Raw genomic sequence first — 23,739 nt, forward strand, 5'->3', positions numbered from 1 at the left:
TTTTTGTGTGTGCCTGTGTTTGTTTATGCTGAGTTCACAGCCAGTTAAGTGGTAATAGGACTGACCGTGTTCGGAGACAGAGACAAAAAAGGGAGAGATGTTTGGGCTCCTACAGAAAGGTATGACTCACAGAGGTTTCCATGCTGCCTATTGTGCTGCGTAGGAGGGGCAGTAAATAATGACAGCAGCTTTGACTGAATGACACATTCACTAATCGGCTGCTGTACTTTCAGACAAGAGCAACATTCATAGCAACACAGCAGATAAGAGAAACCTATGATTAGTGCATCAACAGGTGTGTGCTATAATGCATGTCCCGGTGGCAACCAGAATACACAGATTCACACAGTTTCCAGCTGAGATCATATGTCTGAATGTATTTATGATTGTGTATGTGTAAGCCGGTCAAGCACGTTGAATTAGCAGCAGAGGCTGCAGCATGACAGTTTTAGGTCTTTCCGCAATGTTTGGGGATTATGATACGGATGACCGAGTAGTTATTTCCATCAGCTGTGGTCTCTGATGTGTGTTCAAGTGTGACTTCATTATGATTGCTTTCCCAGGATAGAGAGAACAGACTGCTCACCTGGACCTTCGTTGCATTATGTATTTTATTTGCTCTTTATAACATTAATTAGTTCTGTACTGTCTGACCATTTACCCTGTGTTCATACAATATATGAGGATTCTTAGAGTTTATCCAATAAATAAAAAAAGGTCAGGAAGCTTCTTCTGGCTGCAGAAAGGTTTGGTCTTTCAGATGGGGGAGTTTAGTGGAACAGAAATGCAAGCAAACTGCAACTTCAGCAGTTCACAAAGGCAAACAATTAAGTAATTCTTGTTTCATAATTTGTATGCATTCAAAAATCCAAAGAAATACATACTATTTCTCTGTGTGTGTTGGTGTGTGTGTGTGTGTGTGTGTGTGTGTGTGTGTGTTTATGAGGGAGGGCGAGAGTATGCGAGAGTAAGAGGGGCACACAATGTGTTGTGTGATAAAGACTTGTATGGTTATGCAAATAGATCAGCCCTGAACTGAAATTAATCTTTTCTGTAATCTCAGCCCAAACATGGTAGGGTTTGTGAAGCAACAACTAACATTTGCACAAGGAAGCACTGACAGTGTTAGTGTGTGTTTGGTAAGAAGGTCTGCTAATCATAAAGTAGACAGTTGAGGAACAAATTAAAACAATTGCAAATAAACGTTTTTTTCTTTGTAAGAACCTCATAAATGGTGCCTCCTGAAAAGCCATACATTATTAACAGTGGCATTCATGAAATTTGCATGACAAAGAGAAAATAAAAGCCCTCCTTGAACTCTAAGGGGTAGTGGCTTGAGTGAGTGCACATTCAAATGCACACAAAAATATTTTTGCTAAGACGGAGCTGGAGACGGACATGGCAAACATGATGACTCAAGTGTGCAGTGTAAGTAGCAGGAAAGAGGACAACAGGGGAAAGAGGACCTATACATCAAGGTGATGTTGACCAATATTACACGTCAAATAATGACCAGATTGGTTCATCCACCTACAATATGATGTAGGTTTTGATAAATGAAGAATTGTTATCAATATTTCATATAAAAGTTTTAATTGAGACACTGTTCTGTCTATACTGCCGATCAATCTCATGAGCTGTAGCTTTTTAAAAAAATATCTTCTAAAAAAAAAATGCATCTGAGCCGTATTACTCGTATTACTTACTTGCTGATCTTCTCATGTTGAAGCAGACACCATATACTTATTGTATGAGCTGGATATTATATAGCAAAGTGTCCATTCATCTGAACCTAACTTACACAACATGCACACAAGTTTCCCAGAAAACATCTTGATTTGTTATTGAATACAAAGCAGCTGTAATTAATACCATAAAAGGCATTTAGTTGGTCCAGGTCCTGGTGTTGCACACACTGTCTCACTGGGACACTTACTGTCACTGTAACATTGATGACTTTAATTCCACCCGCTGCTTTCCAGCTAGGGCAGTGGCCACATGATGAAATTTTGACAAGAAAATCTTTATCAGCACAACACCTCAGGGAATATCTGCTGAACAAAGCTGGGCGACACCGAATCCCTGCAATAGTGAACATGTTCTACTTTGAAAACACCCAAAGTACCAATAGCACATACACTCCTACAGATATGTTCTTATGTGGCATGTAGGACTTACTATTTTCTTCTGGTCTAAAGCTGTTGAATATTGTGTACAGTCTGGCACTTAACCTAAAATCTTTATTTCTTCAATCTGCAGCTAAAATATAATACTGGAAAAAAATTATATAAGACAAATTCAATGCAGAATTTTTATTCTGTAACCTTCTTGTATCCGAGAAGGTTCTTAAAATGAACCTATCTGGGGACTTTATGACTTCAACCAGGCTCTTACATCTAACACGGTCCCATCTTAAAGCTCTGTCATATGACCACCTCTTAAATCTCACCACACATTTATTGGGTTGAAACCTCAGAACTATTTTATAAAGATGGAAGTAGAGTGGTGGACCCCACCCATTGGTTTGTACTAGAGCTGGTTTGAAGCCAAATGCAGTGTACAGTTGGTCTTTTTTAGCTCAGAGCCATGATGTTTTTTGTAAGATCCTAATACTCGGGGGACTGGAGTCTTTTCCCCTATAGATTTTTCCCTTACCTAATCTGAACCTGACTCTGTCCCTAGCATTAACCATTTCATTCAGGCTTTGGGAACTAATGTGTACCATATTAGGACCCAACAAATAGTTCATGGTGGGAGACATGTGGTCCAAATCTCTGTGGGTGGTTCCTACAAGACAGTATGCAGCTAAATCTAAGGTAGGGAACAGAAAAGATTCCACTCAGCTTTTTCCAGCCCTCCCTCTCCCTCCTCTGCTACAATCTGCCACTCATTGACCCACTCTGCCCAGCTCTTTAGGTAGTTTTCATTATGAAATTACAATAAATAATATTGGTCCAAATATTAATAATCAGGCAGAAATAACTTCTTGTTATTATAAATTGTTGTCTGATTATGTAGAAGGATATGCTTCTCTCAAAAATGTCTAGATGCATATATCTCTGGACTGTTGGTACATTATGAATTTGTCTCTCCACATTAACAGAGGAGTTTTGGAGCATATTTCTAGTGAAGCAATATTCAAATAAGGTTATAAACTTATCATGCACTGCTCAGATATGATATTGACTTAATATAAACTTTAGGATATACTCTGTGGCAGCATCCTTAAATTTAGTTTAATTTTATATGTCGACACTCCAAACAATATCAAACTCAAATGTTGCCATCTGATGTACTGTACCACAATTAGCCTGGAGCTAATTTTCATCTGCCATCAGCTGACAGGCCACAATTTAAAAACAATTAGTGTAACTCCTTAACTGCGGCCACAGTAAAACTGTCTGTCTGTAAAAATGAGCTTGTGATCTAAACAGAAGCTCAGAACGTCTGACTCAGTGTGAGTCAGATGTGTGAGTCCAGGAGCTGGAGAGAGCAGCAGGCAAGCAAACTGTCAATCATGCCCATCAATCAACACCCACAGAGCAGACAGGGCTCCTATAGGCCCTAAAATCTTAGAAATGGAGCAATAACTTCCAGAATTACCACTTGTACACTTTTTACAGAGCCCAAATTGAACAGCTGAGACCATCCTGTCCGTAACAGTAGATGTTGCTGGGTTAAATTTAAGAGAGTTTGGTGAATCTGCCTTGTTAGACATGTAAGAGCAAGCTTCAGAAAAAAGTAGACGTATTGAGGTTTTGGACAAGAATACAAAAATGTTCTTGTATTAGGCTCAGCAGCTTTCAGACACTGTCTCACAACACATTTGTTTCTCAAAAAAAATAAATAAATGACTGATACAAGCCAAGTGGAGACTACTGAGGGAATCACTGGGGATACATTTAGAGCCAGCGGAGGTTTCCAGAAAACTCTTCTGGTAATAGTTTAGTCTTACACATGGGGGGAAGTAGCAGGGAGGTGCTAGCTTTAGTCTTGAGTTAAACAAAGAGTGGTGATTAAGAAGGTGCCTCCCCATTAGCACCTAACAGAGATGCTGTGTGATTAGTCAGTGTCTATTTAGTCTGAACTCTCTGGCCATCGCCATGGTTTCCGGGCAACAAAGAGGAGAACCTGGTAACCACTGGAGAGCCACTGTCCTATCTTTAACAACACTCTTTTATTTCTCATCCTCTTCTTTCCCTTCTCTGTGTCATTTCCTCTTCCCCCCAAGTGCTGACCTTCTAATGTCACTCACCACCTTTTCCTTTTTTTTTTTGCTCATCACCGTCTGCTGCACTTGAACTCTGCTTTCTTTCTCTCTGCATTCTTCATCTTCAGTATTTGTCTTTACACAATTCATCGTGTGTTCTGGACGGCCTGCACTGTTCTACCAGAGCCACAAACCCTCCAGAATATAAACTCAAATGTGACTGACGGAGCTTGTCCAATTATGTCCTCATGGCCCAACATAAAAAGCTGTAATTTACACTGTTAGTACCTCTGCAAGAGAGAAAACATGTTGGGTTCGTCCTCCAGCCTTCTTCAGCTTCATGGAGGACTCATCTCTCTGCTGATAAAAGACGTTTTCCTCTAACCTGAAGAATCACACTATATCTCCTTTTTTGTAACAGCAGCAAAGAAAAACCCCTCACAGGTTAGAGGAGCTTGACCGCAGTCAAAGCTACGCCTGCTGGACTGCTGTTTACACCATCCTACCTTCTCTTGTCTTTTGATACTGTAGCTTTTGCTTAAATCACACAGTCAACTTCATCATAGGAAGAATGGATGCTCTTGAATTTGTAAACTGTTTACAAGAGAGCAAAACTAGACCACTAAGTGCTGATAGAGCCTTTATAGTTCACCACAAACCTCCCAGCAGCGGTATCTGGTGTCATAGTAGAGGTCCAAAGGGTAATGGATGTATGGAAATAACAGCTTAATATGTAACAATGAGGCAAGATGAAGAGCAATACTTGAAACAGACAGTGCTCTGACAATTTAGGCTGTTGTCTTCACATGGAAAACCCGAATAAAAGAGCTCTTAAGTGCAGAGGACAGTTCTCTCCACTGAGTTAAATCAATCGTTTGTGCTTAACAACAACAACACAGCTCATTGTGTTAACTGGAAATACTTAATTGAAGTAATTATTTTTATTAATAACCTGAACTGATTAGAGACTAATCCTCAACACTCCGCATCAGGTGAGTCATATCTGTTTCAAGCTACACTGAAAACTATGAAGCATCAAATTTCTGATTATATCTGTAATTTTGTGTTTGTGATCTTTAATCATCTTAGTGAAAACTAAATTTGGTTGAAATGTTGAACTTAACTGTTGATAAAACTGCACATTAGTGACTGTATGTCAGTATGTCACTAGGAGCTGCTTCTTAATACAACACAGTCAACAATGGTGATATTCGCTGCACCTAACAATTATTTTTATTATCTACTCTATGAAATGTCAGACCACTGTCACTCTCCAGGAGCTCAAGGTGACATTTTAAAAATGCTTGTTTTCTTCGAACTGATATTAAATTTCTGATTTTCAACAATAAAAACAGACGAGCAGCTGGTCCTCAACACCAGGGCCTGTGGGATCGTTTGAACACGAAACGAATTCTAAAATTGGCTAATGAGCATAAAATACACAAACTACAAATCTACTATTTTTCTGCACTATAGCAAAATTACAAAATCAGCTCTTAGCCTTGGTTCGATGTGGAAATCAAACAGAATCAGTGTTTACTAGAAAGGACTTTAACTGCATGGTTGTTGTGCTTTCACCTTCGAACTGGAAACTGTCTCTCTCTGAGGAATCCTGGTTTAATGAAGCAATTACAGAGATTGTAAGTGATCTAAACAATGAAAGACGTGTTAGTGTACTTCATCTTTGTCCTTCCTCCTGTTTACACTGCTCCACTGTTTGGTTCGAGCATTAACAATCTAAATTGGTTTGGTCAGAAAACTGTAAATAATGGCAGAAAGCAGCTGTTCATAGTGACAATGTATAAAGCTGATTCTGCTGCTGCTATCGTCTTCAGCTTGTCTTATTTTTCTTGTCAATAAACATTTATTCAGCTGAATGATTTCACTCCTGTTACTTTGCAGCTTTTTCAAATTCTACAGTTCAGCTGGTGACATTTTCCTGCTTCCCTTTTGTTTCTCGCCAGATTCTCTCAGATTTCTGTTGGGTTTTTTTTCCTCTCTGTAGAAACAACAGCAGCAGCCATACCAGCCAGTGTGCTGCAAATGTCTTGGAAGTCAGAGACAGCCGATATCAGCAGTCCGCACACTGTAACAGCACATCAGCAACTGCCAACCTGCCTGATATTCTCCTGTATAGTTTATACATGGGTGTATGTGTGTGGGGGGTCATTTCATCAGGGATACAGCCTGCCAGTCACTGAACCAGTTCAGTCAGTGTGTCAGCAGTCAGCCAGTCTGAGCCTGGCTTCTGTCTCAGCATCAGTGATGAGATCAGCTCAGGAGGAACTAACATGTTTACACACCACGCATAGAGTAGAGGAGGAAAACAAGCAAATCAGGGGTCTTGTACTTTATAGAAATGTAAAGCTGTGACTGATAAAGGCTTCACTCACTTACACTCTCACTCACACATTCAGACCAGCTACCTGTCGGAGTGTCTTCAGCATTTCTGTGGCTTCATCCTGCTTGCCCTGCTTGGCCATCAGCATCATCTCCTGGATCATGCTAATTCTGCGCTGGTAGGGTGGTGGCGGCATCCCACCACGGCTCAGCCGGTCCCCTGACTTTAGCATGAGGGAGGCCAAGATGTCTCCACGCTCCTTGGTGGGGGTCCGCTTCCAGCTGTGCTGAGGGCTGGCTCCCACAGGCTCCTGCCCTTTCGTCTGCTTTGCACCCATGGTGCAGTGGTAATGTGAACTTTGATAATAACAAGACTGGTCCCACCAGTCATGCAGAGGCAGGTCTGAACAATGTTTCAGATGCTTTGCTTATTAAATTGTCTGCAGCTGAATCACACCTTTATAAAAGCCTGCAGTTAGGAGCGTAGATGTGCAGCACTGTGAGCAATAAACTTTCAAACCTCTCACGAAAATGTTCATTATCACAATTACACTGAAGACTGGAGCTTTGAAAAACACAAAGCAATACTCCTAAACATTAGTTTTCTGTTTTAGGAAACTTGCTAATCCCAAGGAGGGAAGCTTAAGTGGGGAACAGGTCGAAGGATGCTGCGTGCAGCATGGCCGCAAAACGCGGACACAGCAAAGTCAGGATGCAGGATAGTCTGGAGTACGGTCCGTGGGCGGCCGCAGCCTCCTATCCCGAGCAAAACTTAAGCCCGTCTCCGAAATATTTACCTCCGACCACGGCGGAATATTCTAAAACCGATCTCTCTGTCCTGGACCAGAGGAGGAGGAGGAGGAACCGGGGAGGTGCTGCATGTAGCAGGGCATGGCAATGTTTACGTCTCCCGTTGATCACCACGGACTGTCTGTTCTGTGCTCCGTCCTGTCCTTCCCCAGCCGCTGGTAGTCATGCACAGCCTGCAACAAACAAGCCTTCGTCCTTCTTCAAGGTTGATCCTCCATCCGCTCAGCAGCAGGAAACAGCCGCATCGGCGTGTCGATCCTCGGGGTGTGGAGCGGCTGCAGCTCCGCTGCTTGGCAGGAGGGGAGAATCTGAGGTGTCCCCTTGCTGGGACTGAATTATGTATTACACCCTCTGTGCAAGTGAATGAGGGCGCGCAGCGAGTGCACGTGAGCACGACCCCCCCTCCTCACACGGTGATGGAAAGACCGCGAGCACTGCCAAGTTTGCACTTTTTCTACCTCCTTTGTCTTTCCTGCCAGCGCGAGGAGCCAATTTCCATTTAACATAGTCCCAGTTTAATTTCTTTATGTCGCAGACAGACTTATATATAACGGGTCTACAGGATTCACACCGTTTCCAATCTTTCCAACTCGTACAGAAAAACGGCATAAAATATAAACTTACTGATTTATATTACTGGCTGCAAAATAGTTCGTTGACGGAATGAGAGAACAAAGGCGCCACAAGGTTCAAATCTGTTTGTGAACCGGATTATGCTGCTTAAAAGAGTTGCAGCAAAATATTTCCTCCTTATTTGTGAAAAAACAATATCCGTGTTAAACTGGCTGAGATCTGTAGTTTGGCACTTATCTTATTAAAAATTAATAGTCTAACACAACAGTCCTGGTATTAAGGGGTCTCTTCATATTGATGTTTTTGAGTGGTTATATAGAGAAGTTTAGTCAATGTTTAGTTATTTACCTTAAAGTAAATTTAATAACAGATGAAAATAGCCAAAGTCTGTGGCCACTTAATGCAGTAAATCACACTACTGATCCTCGCATTCTGTAGCCAGTATCAGAGAAAGTACTGCACTGACATCTGGTGGTGGTTGTGTTCTACATAATAAAGTGTAGTTAAATGTTCCTATAATATATTATTTACAACAGAACATAATCTAATAACACTGCCACATCAGTATTTGAAGAAGAGGTAGCTTAATCGCATTTGGGTTAGAGGTTTGATTAAAAATGTGTATAAAAATCTGCCCACTTCAAACTGAAAATTCATTGTAAACATTTCTTTCTCCTTATTTGTGAATGCAAAAATGCAATATTAGACCAAGATATATTTTTCAAAAGGTGTCTTTATTAGCTTTGCTTTTAATTACATCTCTATTTACAGTTTCAACCATCAAAGTTGCATCAAATTGCTTATCAAAACAAAATTTTGTTTGCTTTTTATCCTGTCACAAAAGTCACCTGACTGTTGGCCTTAATGAGAGGGGTCCAGATTAATTTTTATTTGGACAGAGAAGTTTTTCATTACCGGTTCTTTATGTCAAGACAACAGATTTAAAATGAGAAAAGATGTGCTGAGTGTCAGCTGTCAGCTTTAATTTAAGGGTTTGGTCCAGATGGGGCTATGCTTATCTCTGTCCAAATATATACAAACTTAATGGTACACATTCATCTCTTGTTAGCCACAACACTGGCCATCAACGGCTTAATTACCTTACGGTGTACTGCATTTGTTATTCAAATACTACTAAGTCCAGAACTTCACCTCATTTCCAACAGAGGAGGGATTGAGTTTTTAAACACTGATCAAAAATAGGACATTAATGTCAAAGAAGAACCTGAGCTCTATAAAGTTATTCAAATATTTGTATCTGAAAGGTTTATCAGGTTGTTCTTCTCTCCCAATAATGGAATCATAAGGCGAAAAGAAGCCACCAAACAAATCCAACAATTAAAAATCACCACTTAATCGAAGGATGCAGAACTCTTTCACTGACTTTTTTTTTTTTGGTTTTTCTGAAGGTTCAAATGTATCAGAATAAGGATGCCTTGTGTAAGATAAAATGTTATTCAATGTACTTTTACACATATTTAAATGCTATTCATAGTGTTATATTTCTATCTATTATAATATGCCATTGACACATCATGTGAAAGCAGCAGAAATCTGGTGGCCTCAGAGTAGATGCTTCTTTACCCCAGGCCTCTAAAAGGTTCAAAACAACACTAATGTTGTCAAGTGAGTTTCAGCAGTTTTACATTTAACAACAGGTAAAGCTCTTAGAGACATCTCCACAATGGAAATGTTCATAGATGGCTTTTAGAAATTTGACATTTAAGTCTTTTCTGTTGATCAGCATTAAACAGTGTTGTAATATAAATACTTCTACATTATAATAAGCCCACATAGCCAAACTGTAATAGGATAGTTTTATACTTCATAAACGTGAAGGGAAAACAGGGTCCAGGATAAAACTAATGTAACATGTTTTCATCAAGGCCAACAAAACTGTCACTAATGAACGCATAGTTTACTGTAAGTGATGGCTTATTGGTTCATCTTAAGTATCCACTGAGGCCTCAAGTCTTAAGCCGTTGCTCTTTTCATGCTTGCAGCACTCAGCAGAAGTATTAAAAAAAAAAAAAGAACACACACACACACACACACACACAAAAAAAACCTGATCAATATTTCAGTTGTTGAATGCAAAACATGTCTGGCTCTGCTTGGTAACATTGACTTCAATACCCTGTGCATGCCTTCAAGAACAACATGTAGTATGTACACACTGCTTTTCTACCCTTTAAGACTCAATCAATGGCTTCCTGCTGCTGTGTGCACTCTGACAGAAAAAGGCAATGCGAGTCTGCATTTGGACAAAATTCTATATTTTCCATTTGCATAAACGGACTCACGCTAATCTTCTGCTCAAAGCTGAGATAATGTTCCAGACAAAGAATAATTCTAGAGAAGCCAGACACAACCACCACTGAGAGTGTGTCTGGGCTCTGCAGGTGGGAGGTGACTACTCGCAGTTAGAATGTGTAGCCAGCGGGAGGGGCTTTGTCATCTTTGTTGCTCTCCAGAGAAAAAGGAGGAATGCGAACATCGAAGTGGGAGCCATCAGTCCTTTCAATACGAAATGTCCCCCTAGAAATAAATATTGCAAACAGCAGTCTAAGAAAAGAAGTGGACTGAACATAGGAAGCACTTAAGAAGGACACAAACGCACTCTGTTCAAGTGAAATTGTTAATTTAGAGCATGACCATGAATAGTAGAGTGTTATGCTGATGTGTAACTGTTGTATGAATGACCAAAATTACCACATATGACCACTGGGGGCTTGCAGAGACACATGGCTGCTGTACTGGAAGGCTGGCTGCTCTTTAGACAACACTGGCTCCTGTGATGATGCACAGAAAAGAACATGGGTTTAACTCACCCAAATGCTATGTTGCAGGTGCAAGACACTGAGTAGTTTGTTTATTTGTGCGATCTTTACATCTATGATTGCACACTATGCTGCAGCACAGACTCTACAGCGCTACACCAGTTAACAACACAGCTAACCAAGAGTCAGATATGACCCCAAACTGTTTTTTAGTGTGTTTTTTCTGGGGAGAAATTGACGAGATTTAGGCGTGTAAAAACTGTCTTTGTTATATAGGTGCATTGATGAAGTATCCAGAGTTTTTGATATCATGTGCATATACAGACCCTGCCAACGACCCCTCTTCCTCGGACCGTCTCCAGGGTTCCTGACAGACTGAAGATTCTCCAGTGTCTCTCTCTCAGCTGAACCACCTCATTGCCCAAATTCTCCAGTCGGATACAGTATCTCCACTGGAAGAAGAGAACACATACAACCATGCCAATGCTCAGAACAGGTTGAAACCAACAAAGCTAACAGTCGTTATGAAGTCATGAAGATATACTTCATCGTGAAGTATAACAGCTGTTAGCTGGTGTACAACATTTGGACGATTCTAAAGGATGTTCAACAAAAGGTACTAAATCCACTACTCACCCAGTAAACATGGGAATTCTGTGCCTCCTGAAATTTTGAAAAAAAGTTTTAATTAGTACAAGCAGCTTTAAAAATACCATCTTCTTCAAACAATCTTCAAACTGGTGTGGATCAAAACCCAGAGTCTTTACTTGATGGTTTCTTGAGTCAGTTACCCCCACCAAAAAACTCTGGAACGCATAGTTTGTGGTGAGAATGTGGTCTGTCCTCACGCTAGCCCAAATCAACAGGTTTTAGCTAAACAGCTAGTTGACAGAAAAATGTCTTTGTTGTATTTTCAAGATGTTTAAAAAAAGTACAGTATTTAAGATTTTTAAGACTCATGACTTTCCCTGATGCGTTTTGGATTTCTTGAATTTTTTTGAGAGAGGAAACCGAGGAGAAAAAGAACCAAGTTTACAAACTGGGCCACTGATGCTAACCAGGATGAATAAACTACAGGTTTGTAAACACCATTAAAAGTTATACATTTTTTTTACCCTCATTCCCATGTAAAAGGGGATGACAGTGACTCGGATGTTCTCAGTGGTCTCTCTGTGTACATCTGAGAGCTCCAGCCAGGGGTGGTTCTTCTCCTGCCATGCTTTCAGTGTGTCTCTGGCTGTGAATGGCGGAGCTGAGGTGGATTAAAAAAAGCAAAAACAATGTTTATGGAACAATTTTCTCACACAGTGTCAGGTATTATTCAATCCATGCTGGCTACTACTTGAGAATAGTCACTGTTGCAGAATATACTGACAGTCACCATAACTAGCATTGTATAAAACATTAAAACAAGAAGAAATGTGAGCACCCTTTTATTCCAAAGGGCAAATATCAATTATTAGACAAAACCTAGGAGCCATGAGAAGGACCTTGTCAAAAAAGTCATTTTGTCAAGAACACAAAGCAACAATAAGATAAGTCAGTCACTTTGGAAACAAGTGCTATAGAGTATAGAGTGTGTGTTTACATGGACTTAAGTAACCTGGTTACAGTTGGTTATCTCGGGAAATCTGATTTCTGAAGTGGAACGCAAACGGTAAAGCTGGTTTCCAAAATCAGGGTAGGGGATTAGGGAAACCTGATTTCCCCAGGTAGATTTCTTTCGGAGAACATCAGTTTCTTTGCCATGTATATGGACAGCCATGTTTCTGATCAGCTTTCTCCCACCCCTCACGTGCGTATAAAAGAGATGACTGTAGACAGGAACATACAGCTTGCAACAGAAAATGTAACTAACACAAAGTAGTAGTCTAAAATAAATCACTTTACTTTTTTTTTTTAAATCCAGACAGTTTGCATTGTGGATTAGCTGCATGTGTCTTTCTCCCCTTTCTCTCCCCCTGCACAATCACTCTTCGGTGACACGAACAAACACGTGCAAAAGTCAGAAAGAAGCTTTTTTGTCGTTATACATTGAAAGTCAAAAGCTTCAAAAACAAGTCAAATGTTAAGGAGAAATCGGGTTCCCACACGTGGTTTTTCAGTAAAAATGTTTCGTAAGTACCTGTAAACACCATTATGGTTGGTTGGTATGGTATGGTTTCTTAAGTGCATGTAAACACAGTCTGTAAAAGAGTATTTACATTTGGCAGGGTTGTACATGAGGAAGCGCTCAAACAGCTCATGCTGGATTGGGACCTGCTCTGTAGAGTTATAGGGGAGGATGTCTTCATGGCTCACATAGTCCAGACCTGAAGAAAAGACACAGACACATGGTCACATGGGGATGAGACAAACGACTACTATAACCATGTGAAATGAGAAATTCTATATTCTATTGGGGAATAAACTAGGATAAAAAGTACTAACTAACTAGGATCTATTTTGTTGTATGAGCTCAGAGCCAAATGTACCACTGAGAATCTGAAAGTGTTTTGTTCTCAATCTTAGGTGAAACTGAGAAATTTAGCTGAGCTGGATGGTTACATTCATCATGAAATCTCCATCAGAAATAAAACAAAGAAGAGATTAAATGAATCCACTGGGTTGTGGGTTCATTTAATGTACCAGACATCTGCGCACAGCTGCATACCTGGGATAGCATAAAGGGCTCTGCTGTCATCATGGTTGGCTAGAAAAGTCACTGCTTCTGTCTGGGATCTCTGAGACTGTCAAACAAAGCACACACCAACTGTCACTGAACTACTGAAGACAAGTTTGAGACTGTACAAAAAGACAGCATATCAGACACAATTCTTCCTCCAAAGCACAACAAAAAACATTGAATCCGTGTTCCTAAGCCGTATCTTATCAAGGTAGTTGGCAGGCCCTCCCCCCCTTTGCTCTGATACAAAAACAGTTTCTGCATCAGCAACAAATAAATATTTTTTTGAACATTTAGTGGACTCAACATTTAAAAATCCAGATGGTTAGAAGAGTCTTTGCAGAAGCTACCTGCAGAAAACAAGGCAACATATTCTTGTTTTGTTTTTTAAACCTTGTGGGTGAACTAAAGAAAGAAACCGTTTCCTAAGTTAACATCAAAGCTAAGAACACATCAAAATCAGGGTTGGCTGCCAAATGTTAAAATATTGACTGACTGACATTCAAATATAATAATCAGTACAAAATGCTGCAGGGCAGGTTTATTATTAAACAATCAAAAACTAGTACCGCTTAGAACGTGTCTTTCGTTCCAATCCCTAGTAACTACCAACAAGATTATCAATTAGTGTTTAGTTGTCCTAATTGGAAAAACATATAGTGACTTACTATATGAGGGCAGTCCCTGGTGTCAATCAGGACTTGGTAGTAGGTGTGAGTTTTCCCCTTCACCTCCTTGGAACCATGGGCTCCTGGGGGCTCAGGTTTGCTGAAGGAAGAACATAAGAAACAATAGAATCTTAATCAAACTTCTCATCAACAAACCTACAATAATACAAGCCAGCTTGCTGCAGTTTGATGCCAGAGAGGAAGTTTACCTGTCAGTCATGGGAGGGGTGATGTCTCTGTCATAGAGTCGGGCATGCCAGGGAAACAAGACAATGCCTCTGTAGCCAAACACGCTGTGGAGAAACAGCTGAGGAGAGCATAAGGACAAGGAGACAATGTGGGTTTGTATATGCAGGTTGTTTAATAAAGCATAAATTAGATGGAATTGACTTAAAAAGATCAAATCAGCTATCAAACAGTAGAAAGTTACCTTTTTTTGATCAAAACACAAGACAGTATAGTAGTATTCAAAATAAGTCTAAACTGACAGAAATTGTTGGCTAAATCAGAGTGAAAAAAGTGTGCTAGTGTCTTGTGTGTTTGCTTGGTCACTGAAAAGTTTAAATGTGTGAGTCTTACCTGTCCCGTTTCATATTTGCCGTGCTGCTTCACAGCCTCAAACACACCCACAGTTTCCAAAATCTTCCCTTCAGGCCTGTTCCTGCCAAATACAGGCAACACCATTACACACTGGAATGTGTGTTGAGTGAGAATACAGGTCTGTGGTTGTGTAGACAAATTCTAATAGAACACCACCATTATGAGGACAGAAACGCTGCCGTTTCTGCATTTGAAATGGTCTGAGGGAAATAGAAAACTGTTCTGTGGTCAGATCATTTAAAATTCTTTTTGGAAACAATGAACGCCGTGTTCTGTCAATTAAAGAGGAAGGGGACCATCCAGTTATCAGCAGACAGTTTAAAAGCCCACATCTTTTATGGTATGGGGGGCATTGGTGCCTATGGTGTGGGCAACTTACACATCTGGACCATCAATGCTGATAAGTACATAGAGGTTTTAGACCAACATATGCTCCCATCCAGACGACGTCTCTTTCAGGGAAGCCTTGCTTATTTCAGCAAGACAATGTTAAACCACATACTGCATCCATAACAACAGCAAGGCTTCGCAGGAGAAGAGACTGGTGCTGAAATGACCTGCCTGCAGTTCAGACCTTTCACCAATAGAACCCATTTGGTGCTATAAAATTAAAAATGAATAAATCTGGCAACAAAGGCCCACGACTGTTGAGCAGCTAGAATCCGTCTTCGGACAAGAATGGGACAACATTCCTCTCCTAATGCGCCAGCAACTGGGTTCCTCACTTCCCAGATGTTTACACATAGTTATTAAAAGAAGAGGGGATGTTGCACAACGGTAAACATCACCCTGTTCAAACTTTTAAGATGTGTTGCTGCAATCAAATTCAAAATGATCTAATATTTTCCATGTCAGTTTCAGCATCGTATGTGTTGTTAATGCTCTATCAGATTTGCAAATGATTGCGTTCTGTTTTTAATTTATGTTTTACACATCTTCCCAAAATATTTGGAACTGGGTTGTACATGAGGACTGGGTTAAAACCAACATTTTATATGGAATAAAACAAGCAAACATCCTGCCAGTCCCAAAAGAGCCACAATAGTAAAACAAACAGATGCTTTATGACTTATCTCTCACATATAATTTACATTCATCCCCATAGGAGAAATCCTGCTGCAGACATAATCTCAGTCTTTGACAAGATTGAGTAGAACACCTCTGCTTGTCAAACGTCAACAAAGACAAATATAATTGAACTCATGTCCGCGCCATCGGCCAACACACACGCAGATTTTCAGTACAGTATATACTAACGCTGGGAACAGCTGGAACTTCTGATAAATAACACGAAAATTTCTATGTGCTCACCAAAGCTAATCTTCACAACAGAGATAAAAAGCGAGGATTAATGAGGTGAATATATGGACAGAGGGATTAAATATTACACCGTAGATTGGTTTCAGGTTTTTTTCATAACATACAGTAGTTTTACTCCACAAGAGTAACTACAAACTAACCTGATTTACTCAAAAAAATGTGGTTACAAAACAAAAACCTGACATTTAAAGATTATAGGCCACAGGAAGGCATTAGCTCTAAATAAAATCAGGAATGATCTCATGTTATGCTGCAGTGAAAGCTCGGATGTTTTTACAAGTTGATGTGTGTTCAATGTTACCTCATTTGGACAAAAAGGCCAGAACATGACATAAAAACAAAGCTGCGCAAGTTTAAGTGTTTTGCTTTGTAATCTGGTCCTATAACATAGAATCTTGTGCTGTTCCTTGTAAGTGACTGACGATTTGCAGGTCTGCGCTTACCAACAGAATTTCGACGAATTTTGTTGTACTTCCAGCTCGACGTTGTTGTGTTCGTATGAATGAATGAGTTCCTCACCTTCAGGTGTTTGTATTTGCCTGCTTTCGGCAGTCTAACTACCTGCAGGAGCAAACTAAATTCATTGGTATTGCTTATTTTGTTAGTGATTTTATCCTATTCTAAACCATAGTGACTATGACACGGCAGTATTAATAAGTTTGCTTAACACAGAAATCAAATGCTTTCTTTACAAGTTCATCTCTAAGAGACATTTTTTGATTTTATTCTGTGATTGTGCTGAAAGAGTAGAGTTGGTTCTCTTAAAAAGAAAATGACTACAAAATTTGTGGACATTTGCCAAGTACTAAGAGTAATGGTAAAATATACAGCGATTCAGCTGTGTGAACAAGTGTTTACACGTCATAAAATGCTAGCCAAAATAAAAAATAAAAAAAAATAAAAAGTTAAAACAGTCTTAAAATTGCCAAGTCGGTTTATTGTCACGGCAATTCAGATTATAGCTCCTAACAGCTAATTCAAGGTTTCACGTGTGTTGAGTCAGCAGGTAGGAGACAGATCGCGCAGTGTCAGGTGTTACTCAATCCATGCTGGCTGCTACTTACGATGCTAGCTAACGTGCAGCAGGGGACAACTGTACTTTTGTCTCTTTCTGCTGCTAGCTAAAGGTTAGCTCATATTTCCACGCCAAGCTCATACTGCAGGCACCACCTCATGACCTGTGTCCACTCCACAATAAGGTGGACTGTGTCTTTATGGTGCCATCTTGATAAGAGGTCGTATGTACACTGTCAATGCTAGCATGCTAATCTGTTAGCATGGACAGAGGAGGACACTGCCTGCGTCTCTTACCGTGACGACATGAACCTCCTCTGCTGCACACCGCCGGACAGTCCACATGCTCGACATTGTAGCCGCAGTCTGTACGCCTCAAACCCGCTGCTAGTATCAACGACACTGAGTAATCTGTGCGTGTGTTTCTTGTTGTATCTACTGACAATGCTCAGCAAGCCTCGACGTAACGCACAGGCCGCCATGTTTGCTGCTCTTAACTGTCACACGCGTGTGCAGCAAGACACATGCTGCTTTCAATGGACTGCCGAGAATTCGTAATTATGTCAACTAAATGAGCACACGCCAATATTTCCCCCGTCAATGCCGAAAAATACGAACAAATCGCTGAATGTTCCTGTGCGATTAACATGCCAGTGAACATTTGACTTTGTTTCTTGTATAGGAGTGATCGGGTGTTGCTTGTCCTTGTAGCAATGTCCTGAACGCAAAACAACAATAACACAAAGATGTTTCAAAAAGATACGATAATTATCTTAGGGACTGCAGATATGAATTTGCCTTTAAGGTAACTCATCATATCATAATCATATTTTCTGACTTAAACAACACAAAACAGACAGATGTTCACACGAATGCCTGTCACATAAAAGTCAGATTTATAAAGGTTAAGTTGCTCTATTATGTTGGTAATAAAGACTAATTGACCATTTAAGTGTTATATGAAACAATAAACCCCAAAGTGCCTGTGTTTAGGTTTTAGTTTTAGTTTTCAGCAAAACACTTCAGGCCTGTCACAACTCTGCACTCTTGGCTTTACGACCTAATGAAGAAACACTGAAGGCACCAATCGAGCTCATATGCACTTTTGGGAGAAACGTTAAGTTGGATATATTACTTCATATTATTTTTGACTTATCGAACAAACATTAACATTTTACAGCGATTCCTAATGAGATCTATTGAACAGTTTCAAATAAAATTTCCTAGTTTGGTCATGTGAGCCGATACGTCATCGTGTCACAAGGTAAACAACATGGCTGCGTACGAGGTTATACAGTAGTTGGCTGTTGAATTCTAAATTTCAATATGTTCTAACATAAAATAGGTAAATATCGATACAGGCAGCATACAAGCACTAGCAGGATTTACTGCACTGTGAACAAACCTGCAATTAGTGGTGTTTAGACAGCTGCATCGCATGAGAACAGATTCCCAGGTAGCTGGATTTAAACCATGGCGTCGTCATTTGTCGTCGGAGAGAAATTCAGATATAAAGTGGCCGAGTTATTGGAAAAGACAGAATCGTCTCTGCCGCAACGACTGAAAGAGGAACTGGAGGAGATTGTGGGAAAAGCAGAACCAACAACTTTGGCTTTTAGTACAGCACGAAAACTGAAGAAATACCTTCAGGAAAAAGGTGAGCAAATCCATGTTTGTTGAAGAGTATTAGCAGTAACATAATACATTAGTAAAGGCCGTTTGGTGCAAAATTATATGAATATAATTGACTAGCGTAACGTTAACTATATAATTTCCTAACATTTCCTAAGTATTAGCTGTTAGTAAAGTGTTTTTGAAATTACTTAGTGTTAGAGATGGGGATGCAGAGGACAGGGTTAGATGGAGGCAGATGATTCGCTGTGGCGACTCCTGAAAGGGAACAGCCCAAAGGAAAAGACGTGTTTCTGTTTAAATATAACCACAAATACATGAGACATTTCAGCAAGATATTGTGATTTGAAGAAATGTAAGAAAAAGTAACAATACCCCAGTCTAGAAATATTGTTACAAGTAAAAGTCTAAATATACTTGAAGTGTCTAAACAGTCATCATGCAAAATGACTCACTTTTACATTAAAATTTATCGAATCACTGGATTAAAACTATATTGATGCTTTTATGTGTGCATAACTTTTAAATAGTAAAAGTACAGCTAAATCTTGTACTTTATATACTAACAAGTACTTTGTGAATTTTCCCCAGAGATAACTAAATCATATCTTGACCTATAGTAAAACACCTTTTATTATATTTATTCATTTATTATATTTTGTATAATCAATATGAATCTACAAAACTTGTGAGCTGTGGAGAAAACTTACAGAAAGTACATTTAATTCATAATTGTAGTGGAATTACAGTAGGTCAGAATCCATTCCAGCAATCATGTAATGTTAATTTGTTATGTAAAATTTTATTTTGGCTCTATATCTCCAGGAAATCCTTTCTACCTGCATGAGTTGTTGGAAGACAGCTCACTGCACCTACCTGAGGTTGTGAAGCCTCCCAGAGTAAGTTTATTACGTTACGTCTAACAGCTTTATTGTTGTTGTCTATTTAAAGACATTAGAATTTTCACTAATCAGTTTCACCAAGGTGAAAATAATGTTTTCGGTCACACAGAGCACAACTAACAAATCCAAATTGTAACTGTCTAATACAAGTTTTACTGTTACTCTATTAAAAGTGAAACCTTTAAATAAACGTGTATAATATGAAAAACAGCAGAAAATAGATAAAGTAAAGTGAGTTGTTTTTTTCTCCTTCAGAACCCTGAGCTGGTTGCACGTCTAGAGAGGATCAAAGCCAAACTAGCCAATGAGGAATACAACAGGATCACACGTAATGTTAACACTCAGGTAAAATTTCTTGCTTGCCATCATTACAAATAGAGATGGGCAGATGTTTATGTACAGTGTGTTGGAGCTTGTATCAAATGTAGAAAACTATGTGACTGATGACTTCCAAAGCTTCACAGGTCACTGATTCGGAGAGTTTTGAAAATAATGAACTTTAACATGTAAAATGAGATGTCTGATCCTTAAAAAAAGGCTGTCGTCACTTGATGAGGGGCCACATACATGTGTTAAATTGGACTTCCAATTTAAATTTGTGAATGGGTAGTGTATGAGCCAACGGGAGTTTCCTCTGTGTTTGTTATACTTTAGTTTTTTCTATAGTCATTGTGTCTTAAAAGGTTCTGTAAATTAATAAATGTATGAATAAGCGTCATCGATGACATCATCTATGAGATCACATAACTGCCTGTGTGACGTTATAGAAACAGTATTTTCACTTTGAAATTTGCCTAAGCAGTTGTCAAGGAAACAGTGTTTTTTGGGGGGGAGGCAGTTTTAGTTAACAGATGGGTGAGAGCAAGAAGTTAGCAGTAGAAAGTTGAGTGTGTAGCTGTGGAGTTACACTGTTTCTTACCATGTTTTGTGAAATAATTTGGAACGTGTTCTGTGGAATTATTTGGAACATTTTTTATGAAATTATTTGGAAGGTGTTCAGTGGAATTATTTTGTGGAACGTGTTCTGTGGAATTTTTTGGTTATCGTCTCAACATTTTCTCTGGAACTTTGTTATCAGCTCAATTGTGGAATGTGGAATTCAATAAAGCGTTCATAGTTTTATCATATGACGAAATCTGGAGTGGGCCACCTGACATGAGTAGACAGTGACAAAAATAAGATTCTGAAAACAGCTTTCAGGAAATGTCAAAATTTAAATTGATAGAACCTTTTTAAAATAGAGAGGATACCAATAACTACTGTTAGGCCGTAATCCAGAAATGGAGAAAACGTGGGTACACTAAGACTCTTCAGAGAAGTGAAAAATAACTGAAAGAGGTTCTAGGAACCTTGTTTGAGAGCTACACAAGAATCCAAAAAAAACAGCAAGTCACCTGAAAAGTTCTTAGAGGCAACTATAATAAAAGTCTGCATCTTCACAATGAAGCATAGTCTACACAAGTCTGCATTGTTTGGACCAAACCAGTTGAGTTTTGGAAGAACGTTATGTATGCCAAAGAAAAAGACCAAAGTTAAATCATCTGGTTATAATTCACAGAGGCATGTGTAGAATCTTGGAGGTGGAAGATCACTGATGTTTTGGGGGTTCATCAGGCACCACAGCTCATCAAGTGGAAGGAAGAATAATGCAGCCCAATTTCAGAAGATTTTAAAGCGAAGCCTCCTACCTATCAGCCAAAAAACGAAAAAATAAAGAGGCAGTGAATCCTTTAAGTAGACGATAATCCAAAGCACAAAACAAAGAAAACAGGAATTGTTTCAAGAATAGAGTGAATGTTTTCCCATGGCCCTCTCACAGATTCAAATATCATTGATATGAATTATTGGAGTGTTAGAGATCTTATAAAGAGGGGAGCAAATGTTTGCACGGATTGTTTTCATTTTGCTTTATTTGATGATAAAGGAACATTAGTATTAGCTAAGTGAGCATTAAATATTGTGTTGACGAAAAACATCTTTGTTTTACTCTTTTTACCATCAAAATATGGTGATGCACAGTTTTGCCATGAAGAAATACTTCACATTTTAAAATGAAGGTGTTTTAAAACTGAATAGACAATAAAACAGCACATTGTATAGTTTGTTACCCCTCAGTGTGACTTTTATCACAACTTTAAAACAAGGATTTCTTTCTAAAATAAAGTAAATTAGAATAACTTATTTTACTATACTATGTCCACTCCACCGTCAGAGAGAGCATATACAAGAAATAGATTTTAGAGAAATGTTTTTGTGTCAGCCTGGTTTTTCCTTTCTCCGCACATAAATTCACTTTTTAATAATTATGTCTTTGTCATCAGGAAATCAACAGGAATGGAACATTAGCAGATTTTGGCAGAGAAGGTTAGTCACAAATTCATATTGCCTGGATATTGTGTCCAAGGTTTGTTATATTACCAAAATTTCAGCAATCAGAAGATGAAATGTGTTGCATTAATCCATTTATTTCCCTTCTCTTTCTCCAGTACGATCAGCTAAGGCAGTGGTGGTGACCATATTCAACTTCTTAGTCACAGTGGTGGCTACTTTTGCCTGTTCCTACATGGGCAGTCAGTACCTGTTCACTGAGATGACACCAGTAAGCAAACATGTAGTTTTACATACAGAGTTGCCTTTTTAAGAAGTACAAGTCAATTTAAGTCATGTCACTTTTATTGTCATTTCTGTATGTGCATGAGTCATTTAAGACGTGAAAATTACTTAGTAAAGGGCTGAGCACATAAAGTTAATGTTGACGTTGTATGCAGCCACCACAACTACCATCATCAGTTTTGGTTAAATTACCTGACCTTGGATGTTTTTTGTCTCTAACGATTTATTTTCAGAGAGTGATATCCGCGGTGATTTCTGCATCAGTTGTTGGCCTTGCTGAGCTGTATGTTCTGGTCCGGACCATGGAGGGAGAACTAGGAGAACCCTAGCTGTACACAAGAAATTGGGGAATAAAAGCTTTCTTTTTGTTCTAGTAACTGAAAATGTTTAAATTCAATGCACTAGTGGAACTAAATGCAAGCTGGAACACTACAAGAAAGCAAACTGGTTTAAAATGATGGAATATTTCTGCTTTATCTGATATTCCACCTGCGCAGTTTCTTAATACCATCAAAATGTGAGTGACATTTCTTATTTATTTACAGTAAGTTTGTATTTAAAACTCAATTTTTTTTAATTCATCATGCCCATTTCTGGTGCCTTTGAAGAAGAAGAATTTTCATGTGATTCCCTGCATTCTGTTTTCTGATGTAATCATATTTGTGTTCAATAAAATCACCAGCATTAATTATAGCTGATCTACAAAGTTTGAAGCTTCCGTCAGCATTACATTCCCTTGCACTGTGTGTTCTTCTCACCTGCACACTAAACATGATTATTCAGGAGATACATGAATATGTAGTATATTTTTTGTCAACAAATTGTTTGAATACAACAAACCTCTGTTCAAATGTCAAGCCCACAGATTTTTAAATCACTTCTTTTAAACTCTATAGCCTATGTTGTTGGTTTAAAAAAATCCTTATTTCAGCTCTTTTAAAATTGCTCAAAAATTAGGAGGAAATGGTGAACTTGCCTTTGAAAAGGTAAAGCAGTTTCCCTCTGGGATTATTAAAATTATTTGAAGTAATTCATTTGAGGATTATTTTCAGCTGTGGATTTATACATGTTTGGTAACTTTTGAATGTTTCCAGCAGCAGTTAGTGTATGTGGGCTCGTGTCAGAATAAACTACAGTGTGTTACATCCAGTGGGGTGTTAATAGTTATCATCAGTCCATAATTAAGGTGCAGTAGATAAACTGGAACATTCTGGTGGGTTGAGTAGCACTCAGACATGTTTCAGGGACAAATCATAATTTGGATAAAATACTGAACAAATAATGCATCTACCTCTCAGGTTGAAGTATGAAATTACTATCGCCTACTTAAATGTTTAATAATTCGAAGCCACACTTGTGTTATGCTTCTAGAAATGGAATGAATTTTGTGCCCTATGCACAAAATTGTTGAGGTTTTCAATTATTGTATATTCTAGGTTCATCAAAAGAGTATAAAGAACATCTTAAAGCCTAAAGCCATGAGTCATAACTATGAGTATGTAAACTTCTGATCACAACTGTTTGGTACGTGAACCTTGTGTAAAGTTATTTTGTCAAGTTTTTTATTTATATTTTGCTCTCTAATTTCCCTTGTTTTGACTCTTGTACTGTA

General features: G+C 38.9%; 3 protein-coding genes across 4 annotated transcripts in view; 1 reads left to right on the forward strand and 2 right to left on the reverse strand.

Moving 5' to 3' along the window:
- Positions 1–8,046, reverse strand: part of lrrc75a (leucine rich repeat containing 75A) — a 42,543-nt gene extending 34,497 nt beyond the window's left edge. Inside the window, exon 1 of the mRNA XM_067507166.1 lies at positions 6,637–8,046. Within this exon, the coding sequence (XP_067363267.1) occupies positions 6,637–6,888 (252 nt within the window). The 5' untranslated portion in view covers positions 6,889–8,046. The remainder of the gene's footprint in view (positions 1–6,636) is intronic.
- A 602-nt stretch (positions 8,047–8,648) lies between these two features.
- poldip2 (polymerase (DNA-directed), delta interacting protein 2) lies at positions 8,649–17,497 on the reverse strand. 2 transcript variants are annotated; one of them, XM_067507168.1, is made up of 11 exons: positions 17,278–17,497; positions 14,626–14,707; positions 14,256–14,353; positions 14,047–14,146; positions 13,367–13,442; positions 12,918–13,025; positions 11,829–11,965; positions 11,350–11,376; positions 11,040–11,165; positions 10,646–10,725; positions 8,649–10,471 (listed from the first exon to the last, which is right to left on the reverse strand). In XM_067507168.1, exons 1-11 carry the CDS (start codon positions 17,460–17,462, stop codon positions 10,357–10,359), a joined length of 1,134 nt encoding a protein of 377 aa, XP_067363269.1. In that variant the 5' UTR covers positions 17,463–17,497; the 3' UTR covers positions 8,649–10,356. The 2 variants fall into 2 exon arrangements, with proteins under 2 accessions (XP_067363269.1, XP_067363270.1); XM_067507169.1 differs by having other exon boundaries at positions 14,626–14,701; positions 17,278–17,496.
- Positions 17,498–18,222: 725 nt separating this feature from the next.
- tmem199 (transmembrane protein 199) lies at positions 18,223–22,836 on the forward strand. Its single transcript, XM_067507170.1, has 6 exons — positions 18,223–18,637; positions 19,438–19,511; positions 19,770–19,859; positions 21,836–21,878; positions 22,001–22,113; positions 22,361–22,836. Exons 1-6 carry the CDS (start codon positions 18,454–18,456, stop codon positions 22,454–22,456), a joined length of 600 nt encoding a protein of 199 aa, XP_067363271.1. The 5' UTR covers positions 18,223–18,453; the 3' UTR covers positions 22,457–22,836.
- Positions 22,837–23,739: the final 903 nt, after the last annotated feature.

The sequence above is a fragment of the Channa argus genome, chromosome 6 (genome assembly GCF_033026475.1).
Source record: "Channa argus isolate prfri chromosome 6, Channa argus male v1.0, whole genome shotgun sequence".
Taxonomy (NCBI): Eukaryota; Metazoa; Chordata; class Actinopteri; order Anabantiformes; family Channidae; genus Channa; species Channa argus.

Coding starts and splice junctions, on each gene's coding strand:
- poldip2 (XM_067507168.1), bottom strand. CDS start 17,462: ATGGCGGCCTGTGCGTTACGTCGAGGCTTGCTGAGCATTGTCAGTAGA. Junction 13,026..13,366: donor AGCCCTTTATGCTATCCCAG/GTATGCAGCTGT, acceptor TCTTTTCTTCAG/GTCTGGACTATGTGAGCCAT. Junction 11,377..11,828: donor CCTTTTACATGGGAATGAGG/GTAAAAAAAATG, acceptor TCAAAATTTCAG/GAGGCACAGAATTCCCATGT.
- tmem199 (XM_067507170.1), top strand. CDS start 18,454: ATGGCGTCGTCATTTGTCGTCGGAGAGAAATTCAGATATAAAGTGGCC. Junction 18,638..19,437: donor GAAATACCTTCAGGAAAAAG/GTGAGCAAATCC, acceptor CTATATCTCCAG/GAAATCCTTTCTACCTGCAT. Junction 19,860..21,835: donor CACGTAATGTTAACACTCAG/GTAAAATTTCTT, acceptor CTTTGTCATCAG/GAAATCAACAGGAATGGAAC.